Genomic DNA, 13,794 nt, shown 5'->3' with positions numbered 1-13,794 from the left:
CTCCTTGATGATCTCAGAAACAGTAAAATAAGCTTCAAGTTTACTATCACTAAAGAGAACTAGAGAGTTGTACACTAGTTATGTAAGGTGGTGACCACTCTACATGAGCAAACTGCTTTGACCAATTTGGTCAATGAAGCTAGGTCTTTTTTCAAATACCAGTTCTTTGATAAATAGATTTATTGTTTCTTTTTGTCTTTTTTGTTCTATGATTTTAATTTACTTGCTCAAGAACATAATTAATATAAGCAAATGGGTTTCCCTAGAGTTCTATTAGTTTGTGCCATACTCTGAGGTGAATATTCTTTGCCTGAAGATAGCTGAAATTTAAAATAGGTGGCATTGGGCTGGGGAATGGCTCAAGTGGTAAAAGCACCTGCATAAAAAGCATGAGGCCCTGAGTTCAAATCCCAGTGCTGGCAAAAACAAAAAAATAAAATAGGTGCTGGGATAAGTCTTTCTCATCTTTCATGATCTCAAAATCATGATTTCATAGCTAATGCCCTCAACACATTTTACAATTCATCTTCGAAATGGGAAGTTGGCACGCTGGACTTAACTCCTTTTCCTGCTACTGCTTTTGGCAGTGAGGTATGTCTTTTGCACCCCTGTGCCATCCATGAACTTCTCAGTCCCCTTGAACAAGAGAGAGGAGATCTGTAAAGGGGATCTATGATGATCAAATAAGGAAGGATGGCTAATGGCTTCCCAACTGTTCCTTCTCAGCTCCTTTTGGCTATTAGTTTAAGAACAAAAATTTAATTTTGGTTACCACTTATTGTGCCAAATGTAAATATTCTACAAGTATGAAAATACATTAAAATTTATATGTGTGTGCATATACATATATATGTGGTCTATGTATACCAAACTACATGTATGCACGTGTGTATGTATATGTGTTCCTTTAATCTTCTTTAAATTAAAACTATGTCACTTTACCCAAGTACAGCTCATGTTAATAACTGAAAGACCTTTTGGGTTGTGTGTGTTTCAGTACTCCATTGTCCCCATGTCTTGAGCACTTGGTTTTCATCATTCATTTGCAATCCTTTTTTAGCCATAGTACTCTGGAATCTCTGAAGTACAAGAACGTAGAAGCATGCTTCTGCCTACCTCTGGTTTTCAGCACCAGAAATTCTGTGTCTAACACCTGTTTTCAATCTTATGCTCCATTTCTCAAATCTTATTATATCTCTGCCTTTTCACACTTTGTAGTCTCTCTCTAATATTTGTTTGCAAAACACTAACTCATTTGTATTGCTATAATTACTGTGATTTTTTGTCTTCTCATCTGTAGTGGTTCCTCCCTTCTGGCAGTATCTCTGTAACTCCTGTTCTTCCACACAGTGGCACAACATGGGGGGATGATATCTTAGTCAAGACCTGACCAGGCAGGTTTCCTTGATAGTCAAGATGTAATTGTGTCTCTAGAACCAGAACATTATCTTGCTCATGACATAACTAGTCTCCAGATCCTTGACTTAATGACTTCTAAGAGTACTCATTTTAAATAAGAGCAGCTTATCCAACATATTCTTTCTTTACTACTTCTCAATTTGATAACTTTGTATCGCAAAAGTTGCTCCAAAAGGCTCTTACAGGAATTTGTTTATCCATATGTGTGCCTTTGTAATCATGAGATATCCTAATTCTCAGATAAGGAAAAGAGATTTAAAACTTTGGGAAATATTCAGAAATATTAAGGAGAATGTGTATACAAAACCTCCTGTACTAAATACTCCTTTGCAGTCATGGATCAAAGGTTCAGCATTGTATATGCATACTGTCAACTCTTTCCCTTTTTTTCATAAATGTTCCTCAACTCTCTTAGGTAATTGCCTGTTTTAATAGAGTTTGTTCCAAAAGTAACTCCAGATCAGAACTTCAGAAGAAATTTTAACAAGCCAAATAATCTTGGTAGCACAATTGGCATTTCATACATTTATAGGACTACAATGGTTGGGGTCCATCTGGCACAAGTTTGTTTCTAGACAGAGAACCAAGGTCGGCTTTTCTGGCACTTGCATTCCTTTGACTTGTAAATACAAGGTCTGATATTCAATTGTAGTTGATTTTAAAATGTATGTTCTCAAAGAGCAAGACTTTGTGCTTGAGTCTTTCATGTGTAGTGTGCCACATTTTGCTTACCAAGGTAGTTATAGGACTCATGCCCAAAGGCAAACAATGCTACCTATTGAAATAAAAAGGATACCTTTCATATAATCAGCCCCCAGAGGAAGGCACTGTCCATCCACCTACATCTACTTGTGACTCCAGATATTCACAAGAGTATAAACAACAATTCCAAAGATAAGCCATTGTCTGCAAGTTGCATCTGTGCCATCAGAGACCCATGGACGTCAGGACACACACTGCCCAGAGTGCAGACACTTACAGATGGTGGCTGTCAGGAGGTGACTCACATTGCAGATTATAGCATTTAACCAAAGAGGATTACATTTTTAGACAATAGTCAGGAAGCTGTTCTTTAGTCAACTGACTATAAATTTAAAGGAACAGCTTATTACTTTATCAGTCTTGTTGACATGAAGGAAGACAGTAAAATTTTTGGTCAATTTAACACAATGTGCAGAAGCTACTGCTAAGTCAAATTCTCATAGACCTCAATGGAACAGATGCTCCATAGACAGAAGTATCTTTGCCAACCTATTTTCAATGATTATACAGCAGCTTATTGTATGCCTTTCACTTGCAAACCTACCGATTTTACTCTGAGTGCTTTATTTGTATGAAAATTACTTTTTTCCCCCTTTTTTGAGAGGAACAAGGAGGTGTTGAGACAGGGTCTCACTATGTAGCTCAGGTTGGTCTTGAACTCCTGATCTTCCTCCCTCTACCTCCTGAGTGCTAGGATTTCAGGTATGCACCACCATGTCCGTTTCCCTACTTTAATTACAAATACCCACTGATTTTATTTTCTAGATAAAGAGAGCGAGGATGAAATCTCAAAAACAAGCCTATGTAGAGGAGAGCTGAACACAAAGTTATTTAGTGACATGCTAGAGTGGTGTAACTAGCAGCATTGCAAGGTGTTGTCATAAATATCACAGGCTAGAAATTTGTCTGTGTATGGAATAAGGATCTTGTTCTTACAAGGATGCAGCAATACCTTTATAATCACCACACAATATTTATTAAGGGTCTTCTGTACACGTGCCACAGTGGAAGGTAATATCTTTACGATAAGCACAATAGGTTTATGAATAAAAAGTTGAAATCATCTTGAAAATCTAAAATATGAAACAAATGGCATGTAATGAGTTAACATTTTCCACAGGGTGCGTTTCCTGGTGGATGAAGGCTACCAAGATCGAATTCTGATGGCACATGACATTCACACAAAGCATCGACTGATGAAATATGGAGGTCACGGCTATTCTCATATACTCACCAACATTGTTCCTAAAATGTTACTTAGAGGTGTAACTCAGAGTGTACTTGACAAGATACTGATAGAAAACCCTAAGCGATGGCTAACTTTCAAGTAGGTTAGTTGTTTAGGAATTTACACCTTGAATATAAAACTCGGCAGTGAATATTGAGTGATTTCAAACCCACTGTGGGATATTCATCTGAGCCACATAGGACTACTGACTGATTATTTCCTTCTAATGAGAAATAGAAGAGTTTGTTTTCTCTAAAACTGGCTATTACATTTTCGCCTCTAAGGAGTTACTGGCCTAAGTGAGCCCTATTGTTTTTGCCTTAACAAAATAAATACAGAAGTGCATACTTCCAAACAATGATTTAAAATCTGTATCCCCTAAGAGTAGGTTTTTTGTTGTTGTTGTTTCGGGTTTTCCTAATCTATCAACTGCACTGCTTGAGAAAATTAAAAGTGTATCTAGCTAAATTGCCCTCTTCTAGAGCAATCCTAATATTTCTTGTAATATTGATGATCCTACTAATTATCCTTCTGTTCTTTAATTAATGCTTAATGAATAATATGGCACTTTAAAATAGTTTTTGCAGCAAGAGAAATTAAATTTTGAGACTTTTTTTCCAAATGACAATGTAATATAATTACCAATTCACAGCAATAAAAATATTTTGGGGCCAGGTGCCGGTGGCTCACACCTGTATAATCCTAGCTATTCAAGGGCAGAGATTAAGAGGATCATGATTTGAAGCCAGCTCAGGCAAACAGTTCATAAAACACAATCTCAAAAAAATCCGTCACAAAAACGGGCTGGTGGAATGGCTCAAGGTGTAGGCCCTGAGTTCAAACCCAAGTACCAGGAAAAAAAATATTTTGTACTTGTAATTTGTAATAGATCAGTTTTGATGGCATTGGCTTTGTGGTATCCATATTTTGCTATAAATTTTGTTGTGTTTTGCAAAGTTTGTATAAGAATACATAGCAATCTAAATTATAAAAATTCAATCATAAAACTCAAAATATATTACATAATATAGTTTAATGAATCATTACATTTATAATAACAAAGGCCACAATTTAATTAATTCATAAGATATAATGCAAAAAAAGAGAAATGTTTGCCACATATATATACATATAATACTTATATATATATGTATATATATATATATAAAATCCCTTTATTTCCTTTACTTTTTATTTGTTTTTCCTCAGGCCTAATTAGAGAAAATAATGCTATTTGTCTAAAGAAAAGGTCAGATCTATTGAACATGACAGTCTAATTCTACAGCCTACTCTTTAAAAGGTATCCAACCCTGATATTTTGTGTAAATGGAGTCTTTTTAAAAACTATTAGTTAAAACTCTTAACTGATGTGCCCTGCTGTCTATAAATGAATCTTTTGATTGAATCCTTACTAGGGTATTTGGTACCTAAAACAAATCTCCAATCCCTTGCTGCCAGGTCCTCTTTGATAAATATATGTTGTTAAATAGAAATTGGAATTATTTTAATTCATTTATGAATTATCTTACATATCAGAAAGGCCAACTAGAATTAATCATTATTCTGATGACTGGACTAAGTGTTTTTTATCCCATAAATCATGACGGTTACTCAGACCAAGGCATTTAAAGAGCGCAAACCCCACCTTCAGATGGGAAAACCAAGCGTAACTCTTAGAAAGCTGAAGTTTGCTAAATTAAAGATATTTTAGCTGATCAAAGATGATCACGCTTTCTGTAGATTAGAACAGAAAGTACCAAAGAGGAATGAGGCAGGAGAAGGAACCAATTCCTTTCAATGAAAAAATGCAAATATCTTTCTCCAGTAAAACAGGCAGATTTTTAAATCGCTGTTTTTGAAATTTATTTGTCAAAGAGCCTTCACAGGCAACCGAAAGGGGAATGGATTTTTCATTGTAATAGCAGAAGTTGTGTGGTCATTAGCAGTATGTTTTAACCTGAGAGAAAGGGTTTGCACTGCTTTCAAAAATCTACTGTCAGCTTCAATCCACCTGAGAAAAAAGACAAATTTGATAACTCAAATGCATATAATTAATAAACACTGTGAAAGTGAGCTACTTTGTTTCTCTGCTTTTGATACTAACAGTCTCCCAGAGAATGTACTTATGGTATTGATGGGCAAATGGTAATAGGCTTCACTTACAAACGTGTGAAATACAGGGCATTTTAACCTAGTAAGATTTAATCTTCTGGACAACTCTTAAAGAGAAGTCATTTGTATTATTTTGCTACCCCATATATTTTTGTCATCTAAAATATATTTCAATCCAAAATAAGTCACATCATTTATGAATGTTTCTGTGTGTGAGTACACATAGATTTTCTTCAATTAATTTTTGAGGCTCTGCAGCCACTGTGCCTCATGGACTGAAGCCATATACATATTTCATCTAACACCTATGTATATAAATATGTTTATATGTGTTAGTGCCAGGTATCTATATAAAATATATACATTTTTGTCATGTTGGTTATATGTGAAATTGTTAATTTGGAATAACCTCAGGCCACAGATTTGTAGTAACTGTTTGAAGGCCTTACTTAGTATCCCCTTGGTGATGCATGCAGTTGCTCAAATTAAACCTTTATGCCTTGGGTTATGAATAATCTTTTGTTCCAATGACGGCAAAAGCTTCAGTCTGATTTAATATCAAAGAATAAATTTCTCTGACTTTCCAAGTAAATCTAAATGTATTCTACTGACAAAATGGACACATAGGGGATTTTCTAAATACCGTACATAATTACACATTTTCACACTTAGAGGGTAATCCTATGGTACAATTTCAGTCTCTATTTTTAAAGACTATCACCAGAAAAGAGAAAAGAAAACTCCTAAGAAAAGGAAAATGTGAAAATGATCACAGGCTTGGGAATTCCCACAAATCCAGAAAATTCCAGGTTAAGGCTTGAAGTTGATTCATTCCCAGGTCTAGCTCTAAAGTTAACCAAAGTACAAGGCAAACTTCTTTGGGGACAAGCAGCATTCCTTCCATTAAACCTTCAACTGCAGGGTAAAATGATTCTTCCCCACACTATGAATGGACTCCAAGTATAATAAGCAGGTAAACTCACAAGAACCAAAGCTGACATATGGATAAAAGCAGCAAGATCACAGTACACCAAAGTATCATATATATTGAAGAAATAATTCAGTGTCTTAGATTTTTCTATAAAAATCTGTGATCTATATAGGACTTCATTCACATGGACACTAACGATAAGGAGAATTTGCTTTGGCGGTAGTGGATCACACATCTGCTTATCTTGCTTTAAATATTGTTTACATGTTTCTGAGTGATACAGATGTGAGTCAGGTAGCATTTGATTTTCCCCGCATATACACAACTGAGGTGCCCTGAATCGGCATCCCCTGGGATCCTTGATTCACTGACGTTAGCCATACAAATCCAGTGTTCAAACTCAGAACAACAAGCTCAGTTTCTGTGTTATCAGTCAGCATAAATAATGAATCCAGAAAACGTGCTGTATTTGTTGTTGTTTCCTCCGTGGGCTTTCCCACCATCTAATTTGATATAGACTTCGTCTCCTGGCTCCAGGTGGAGAACCACACTGTTACTGGCATAGTCGTAATTCTGATCAGCATCCTGGGCAATTGCACTAGCACGCACCTGCGTGAAACAGACAAGAATTAGAGCTCACAGGAAGGAAGCCTCAAGTTTCCCTTTTTGCCATTCACACAGTATCCTAAGCAGACTTGCTACCATAGCAGAGAATGTAGCTGGATTCATCCACCTTGGCCTCCCAGCTTCGAGAGAATAGTTCTGTAATTTTCAACCGTGTTATTGGAAAGGAAGGGAGAAAAAGAGTACTTAAATAAAGAAAGTTCCAGCAGCATTTTGTAATTACCACTGTAAACAAAGCATAGCCATCTAAACTCTTCCCACATCACTACTTTTTCTAATTCTTTGAATTGCTATGCCCAAATGCTTTTTGAAAGGGAAATAATAGTACTGTTTTGCATTTTAATTTAAGCCAAATAGCAATATTCCAATCAACTATGTATAAGTACAGAAGTTCAGTTTAACTTCAGTTGCTCTTCATTGTTATTAGAAGATTATGATCTAAAGTAGGCAAAGGCCCAGGGAAATACCATTCTTTTCTTCCTATACAATATAGGAAGAAAAAAAGGAAGATAGCCTTTGACTGGGGGCTTTCAAAATCTAATACAAGCAAAGTCCCTTTTATTAGGTTACATGAAATGAATAACTCATTGAAACATCTTTGGGTTTTCTACTCATCTTTTCAGAGTTTTTTTTCTATTTGTGTCCCTTTTTTGCCTTTTAATTATTTGTGCACTTAAATCAGCAATATGGTTTTAACAGATCTGAAAGTTATAGAAGGAACTGATTTCTCTGACTTGAGTCTCTCAAATGTCTAGAATTTTAATGACGTCATTGAATGTGCTTTTCTATTTAGATAGTTCAAAGCATGTGGTTTGCTTTGAGGATAGAGGTTGCTTATAATATGCATATGCTGAGCCTGAAGTCTCATTAGTGAGTTGATAAACATTTGCAAATAGTCAAATTGACTATCATATCATGTAATATGGACATTCTGTCACATTCTCTACCCAAATTAGACTGCATATTCATTTAGACATATATTTGATTCTGCCTTGGAAAATCTTTCAATAGGCAGACTTGTATTTGATTTATTTCAGTAACACATCTACTTTGTGGCTTGTTTCTATTTCACTATAGTGATATTTCCCTGAAAAACAGCAAGTGATTTAGTGGTTTTGTAAACCTGCACTATGTAATAATGCATGACTTGGGGTACAATATGCTGGATTTTATCACTTGGCAAAATGAGAGAAATGAGACATAAGCCAAGAATTTTCATGCATTCCTTTCAAAATTTAAATGATAGGTTTTCAAATTAAATTTTCATGTGATGATATGTTCTCACATTAATGCTGAAATGTTAAAAAAGGAGAAGGCTCTTTTGACACTGCTGAACTTGTAAAGTAATTTGAGCAGTATTTAAAATTTTTCTTTCTTGGTATCATATAGCAAACATAGAAAAAGGCTTAAAGGATTTGGAATTGCTAACACTGTTCTAACTAGCATTAAAATACTGAAAGCAATATGCCATGTAATTGTACTGAGGATCAATGACTCAAATGTATATACCAATTGTGAGGTAATCTGTTTTGACCATTAAATAGAATATATTTGAACTTCATAATATATCCCAGGAATTAATCATCAGTTTGTAGAAGCAGGATGCTTTGATTCATTAATTTCATCTAGCCATTAATTCCCAGGGGGAAAAATCTGCACAGGGAGACTATCATAATAATGACTTAATTTTTTAAACATGTGGGTTTTTAATGGATGAGAAAAATTAAAATACAAAATAGTAATTAGCTGTATTAGGAATACATTATCATACCTAATATACTTTGCACCTATCATTAATAACCAGACCCACATTTTATTCAATCATTTGAGTAGTTCATGTATGTTCTATAGGTATTGTCCTTTATTTCTGTTGTCTATATGAAAGCATTTGGGAACCAGGACACATTTAAATCACTTTTAGAGATTTAATCTTATAAAAATATATAATGTAGCTTTTGTTCTATAAGGTAAAACCACAAAACCAAGCAAATGTTACCATTTTTAATTCAGTGGGTGTAACCACAAAACTGTGCAGATGCATTAAAGTGTTTCCACAGGCTGGAAGGGTACCCTTATGCTATTCACTTCCTTTGTTGGATAAAGCCAGTGAGACTGCTTTATAATGAAAAGTAATTCTCTAAGACTTTAACCTATACTGTACCATAAGACTTTCCCAATTAAATAACTGCTATCTTTCAATGATTTGAGTATGCTTGCTCACCTGATCATACTCTGAAAGTATAATGGGACTTGAAATTTTGAGCTCCAGTATCCAGCTCAGTGACTTCAGCAATTCTTCCTTCAAGCCATCAAACTATTGAGGAAGGTAATGCGTTCACCCTGCAGGCTATTTTCAGATTCCTAAATGTACACTGATTTTAGCATTGTGTCAGGAATATGATACATCCTTTTCTCAGCCTAATATACTTATTTCTATCTAAATTTGCTTTGATGTCTTTTCTTATGCTAACTATATAGATTCTGCATTATCTTTATTCCATGTTTCACTGCCCCTAAAAAGATCATTAATTGGACATGTCATTAATCTCTCTAATAAATGAATATCAAACCACAAAGTATTCATTCTTTCCAATAAAGTTCATGTTCATTGGTGCCAGAACTAATAAATTCTTAAAAGTAAAAAAATTGGTCTTTAATCATTTTTTAGTTCTAACTCTATACCAGCTTAGTTTTTATTATAGTGGCATGATAGTAATTGTTTTCAGGCAACATTTTTCAGGTTTTCAACCATAAGTATGCAAACATTAAAATTTTCTTTCTGTATCTATGTAAAGCCATTTGAGTCCAATTTTTTCCTTTAATATACACTGCCATGTGCTCTCAACAAATAATAAGATTAAATTTAGGTTGATGGTTTCATGGGGAAATCGACAACTATGGTCCTTTTAGTTGTATGTTTGTGAGATGTGATAGGTTATATAGTTTTAGCAATATCTAATTATTGAGGTTTTATCATTAGAGACAATATTTATGGTAACATTTGCTAATTTAGTTAATTGCTGCTGATGTTCTCATAATTTCATTTTCATTGTACTTCTGTGGAATCATAAACAAAAGGTTAAGTGGCACATCAGGTTAATTTACTGGCCTTTGATGTTTCCATCTGTGATCCTACACTCAACACAAAGCATAAATAAAATGGCTCTCATATGGTTACCGTCCAGAGGCATTGCTCCTTCCTAGAGTGAACTGCATTTCTTTTTGTTTAATTTTTGTGCTTCTCAAAATCCACTTAATCCATAGAACATTACACTGACATGGATCTCTGAGTTTCTGTTTTATGAAAACAAATCAGGTCAGCTCAGAGGGGAAACTGCCATTCTAAGAAGTGATCAGACATGAGTATAATTGAAAATCTAGGATAAAGCATTTATTTAAAATTAATAAAAAGAGATTTTATAAGATTTCCCACTTGTAACTGGCTGCAGATCAAACTTTACATAATAGTTCTATTCCAGAGATAAAAACTCCTTAGCAGTAATATTGCAATAAGCATTTTCTAAAATAGTCCATACTGAACTCAAAAATATACTGTTTACCTATACATATTTACTTTTTTCTGAATTACCTGTTGCATACCTTTTGTAGAAGTAGAAGCTTAACTGCCATTGACAAACATTTCATATTATAAGTCAGCTGACTTGCTTTGTTTGCCTGATCATCATAAAATGTATATACAAAAAAGCAGTTTATACCCCCAAACAATAAAATAATTTTTAAAACAAAATGCACATAGGACTCCCATACAAAATGGATTTCTTGGAACACTGTAATATACTCAGGCTCTGCAGTCTAGACAGCAATGTTTAAACTAATTTAAGTGTACGATTTCCTGGTTTTTCATGCAATTGCAATTTCCAGATATGTAAAAATGTGACAATATTTATACTTGTTACCAAAACTAGAATCTTAGTCCATTTTAATTGATACCTTGGAAAAAAGTCTCTTCAGCCTAATAGTACTTTCGAGGCCTAACTTTTGAGTCAAAAGAGAGGCAATTTATAATGGCTGCCCACTGAGGGGCTTTTCATGAACCATTTTGTTAGAGTGACCCAATGCCTCTATTTTGGTAGCGTGAGTCATGCCCTTTATAGCCATTTTCCTATAACCACCCCACTGCTCTGTAAATACTTTTTATTTCTCTTAATATTATTCTCATGCATAATAACTGTAATTAACAACCCCGTCAGTGCCTACTGGTGGCCATTTTTTCTTTTTGTTCTATATTGTCCTGAGGGTCCCTGAAACTATTTCTAAGAAAGGGACTTTTAAAAAAAACTTCTCTCATATATACAGGACATTTATCTTTCACTTTTGAGAGAATTCTGACAAGAAATTGGATCTTGGAAAGAAATCCTGTTTAATGGTGCTTAGTAGAAAATTGGGGTTTAGCTAGGAAGGTCTGAATTTCCAGGCGGGCAATGACCTCCAATGTCCAATAGCCCTTCTTAAGTCAAAGTTGCAGTTGCAGCATGAGATGAGGTCTCTCCAGGGGACATTCCCTGTGCCACTCTGTAAGCAATGTTAAAACCCAGCAACTCAGCCATGACCCCAGGCTGCAAGTTGCAAGGCCTCACCCCTGTTGTGCCTGCTGACTTAGTAGGTACAGAAGGTCCGATTACACTTTTAGATACTTACAAATATTATTTCCCTTCTCTGACTTAAAGATCAACCATGCTCCAGTTTTGCAATGATCTTGAATTTCTCCAGGAAAGGGTAAAGTAGCCCTAAGTGCAACACTGCAGACCCTTTGCACCGGTGGCAGCGCCTATCATCTCAGGAGGGCAATAAGTCCTGCTTGTCAGAGCTCAAGAGAGGCTATGTTACAGTCAAGGCCATGGCCACTGCCTTGTGCAAGCAAGAAAACTGGTATTAGAAAAACCCTCTCGCAGGAGCTCCATGACACTGGTCGCCCCCGGGCTGAGCTCCAACCCACCACTTTCCTGGCCAGCATCTTGTGCGTTTCCTACTCCAAGTCACTGGAGTGCGGGTCCCGTGTTTGGGTGCATGTTGCTTGACTTTCACAGTGTAAACCCCTGAGTCTTAACTTTTTCTTTTCCTGGCATTCCTTGCCTCTCACCTTCTTCCTCTGAAAACCCGTTTCTTTCGCTAAAAACTAAACCCGAGTTTGCGTCTTGAAATTGACATTTGTGAGTTTCAGCGCCTGGGAGTCAGCAAGTGCCCAGAGCCGGCGGGCCGCACAGTCCCGCATCCGCCCTGGATGCGCCCACGTTGCACTCACTCCTTCGGGTCTCTTTTTTTCTCCCTGAAGCCCTGGACTAAATCCCCCAAGTTGGTCTCCCTGACACGCCCATTACGTGTTCTTCCAGCCCTCCCCATTCCCTGGAAAGCCTGTAAACGATTCTATCCTGCTAAGGAGACCAGGGCCAGGGGCCTTTTACATCGCCAGGACTCCCCCAGTGCACTAATCGTCCCGAGGACCAAACTCTCGGCTTCTCGCCCCTCGAGAGTCGTGCTCACACACGCGCGCACAGAACGCGAGTCTGTGACTCCAGAACCACCCTCTCCCGGCCGCGGAGCGCTCTCCTACTCGTACGACCCCCGCTTCTCCAGCGTGGCACAAGGACCCGCTTCGTTGTTGTTCCCGGGAGCTGGGTTGCAACGCCCTTCCTCCGCGGGCTCCCACCCCCATTTCCGGGGTCTCCTCCCTCTCGCCTGCACCTTCCCGCGCTCCTTCCCCGCCCTCCGCGCTACCTGCCGGCACTCACCTGGTTGTTTTTGCACAGATCAGCCCACATGCTGGTGCCGTCCCCTCCGCGCATCAGGACGTGGTAGGTGAAGAAGTAGATGCCGGGGATGGAGCAGGTGAACTTGCCCGTGGTGGGATCGTAGTGGTTTCCGAGGTTGGTGACCACGTCGTCGAACTTGAGTACCTCGTAGCCTTCGTGCTGCCTCTTGAGGCCAGCATAGAAGGCAATCTTGGGTACCGTGCTGTAAGTGGCCGCGCTGATGGCCCCGGCCGCGTTCAGGCCGGGCGCCCCGGGCGGGCCCGGCAGGCCTTGGCGGCCCGGCTCTCCCTTTTCGCCCGGGGGCCCCACGGGGCCCGGCGGCCCGGGCTCGCCGGGGGGCCCACGCGGGCCTGCCTTCCCCGGCCTGCCGGCCTCGCCTTTGGGGCCCTGGATGAAGGTGGGCAGGGACTGCATGAGGCCGCGGTCGGGCGTGGCGGCGGTGCTGGGCGCCTTGGTGCCCCCGTAGGGGTCGCAGACCATGCGGCAGGTGCCCAGCATCTCGTAGTGCGCCGACGTGCCGGCCGAGCTCACCAGCACCGGGATGAGGATGACCAGCAGCAGCACCATCACCACCCCCAGCGCCCCGGCGGCGATCAGGCGCCTCCTGCTGCCCACCAGCCGGCTCAGCGCGGGGCGATCCTCTTGTCTGCTTTTGGACAAAATTTTGAAGGTTGGGCGGTGACCTCCTCAGAGCCGAAAACAATCCCCTTCGAACCCCAACTCCCCTGGGCCGGCGCGCGCTGGCCGCTCCTGGCCGGCTCCTGCTCCCCCCCGGCTGAGGCTGCGGCTGGGGAGGGAGCCTGGGCGCCAAGTGACTTGAGCTGAAGTCCCGAACTAAGGGTGGGGGTTGGGGGAGGGGTGCGCAGGGCGCCTTGTCGCCTCCTGCGAGCCCCTTCGCACCTGTGGCTGCCGCGGGCGCCGGCGCGGCCACCCGGAGGGCAGAGCCA

General features: G+C 39.0%; 2 protein-coding genes across 5 annotated transcripts in view; one reads left to right on the top strand and one right to left on the bottom strand.

Moving 5' to 3' along the window:
* Pter (phosphotriesterase related) overlaps positions 1-6,914 on the top strand; it is a 61,339-nt gene extending 54,425 nt beyond the window's left edge. For all 4 annotated transcript variants that reach the window (XM_020161047.2, XM_074056594.1, XM_074056595.1 and 1 more), the window contains one exon: positions 3,302-6,914. In XM_020161047.2, the coding sequence (XP_020016636.2) occupies positions 3,302-3,512 (211 nt within the window). In that variant the 3' untranslated portion in view covers positions 3,513-6,914. The remainder of the gene's footprint in view (positions 1-3,301) is intronic.
* On the bottom strand, positions 3,135-13,546 carry C1ql3 (complement C1q like 3). The gene is made up of 2 exons (XM_020161060.2): positions 12,827-13,546; positions 3,135-7,061 (listed from the first exon to the last, which is right to left on the bottom strand). The coding sequence occupies exons 1-2, from the start codon at positions 13,412-13,414 to the stop codon at positions 6,882-6,884; spliced, it is 768 nt and encodes a 255-aa protein (XP_020016649.1). The 5' UTR covers positions 13,415-13,546; the 3' UTR covers positions 3,135-6,881.
* Positions 13,547-13,794: the final 248 nt, after the last annotated feature.

Source organism: Castor canadensis, chromosome 15 (genome assembly GCF_047511655.1).
Source record: "Castor canadensis chromosome 15, mCasCan1.hap1v2, whole genome shotgun sequence".
NCBI lineage: Eukaryota > Metazoa > Chordata > Mammalia > Rodentia > Castoridae > Castor > Castor canadensis.
This window is presented reverse-complemented; position numbering and strand designations above follow the sequence as displayed.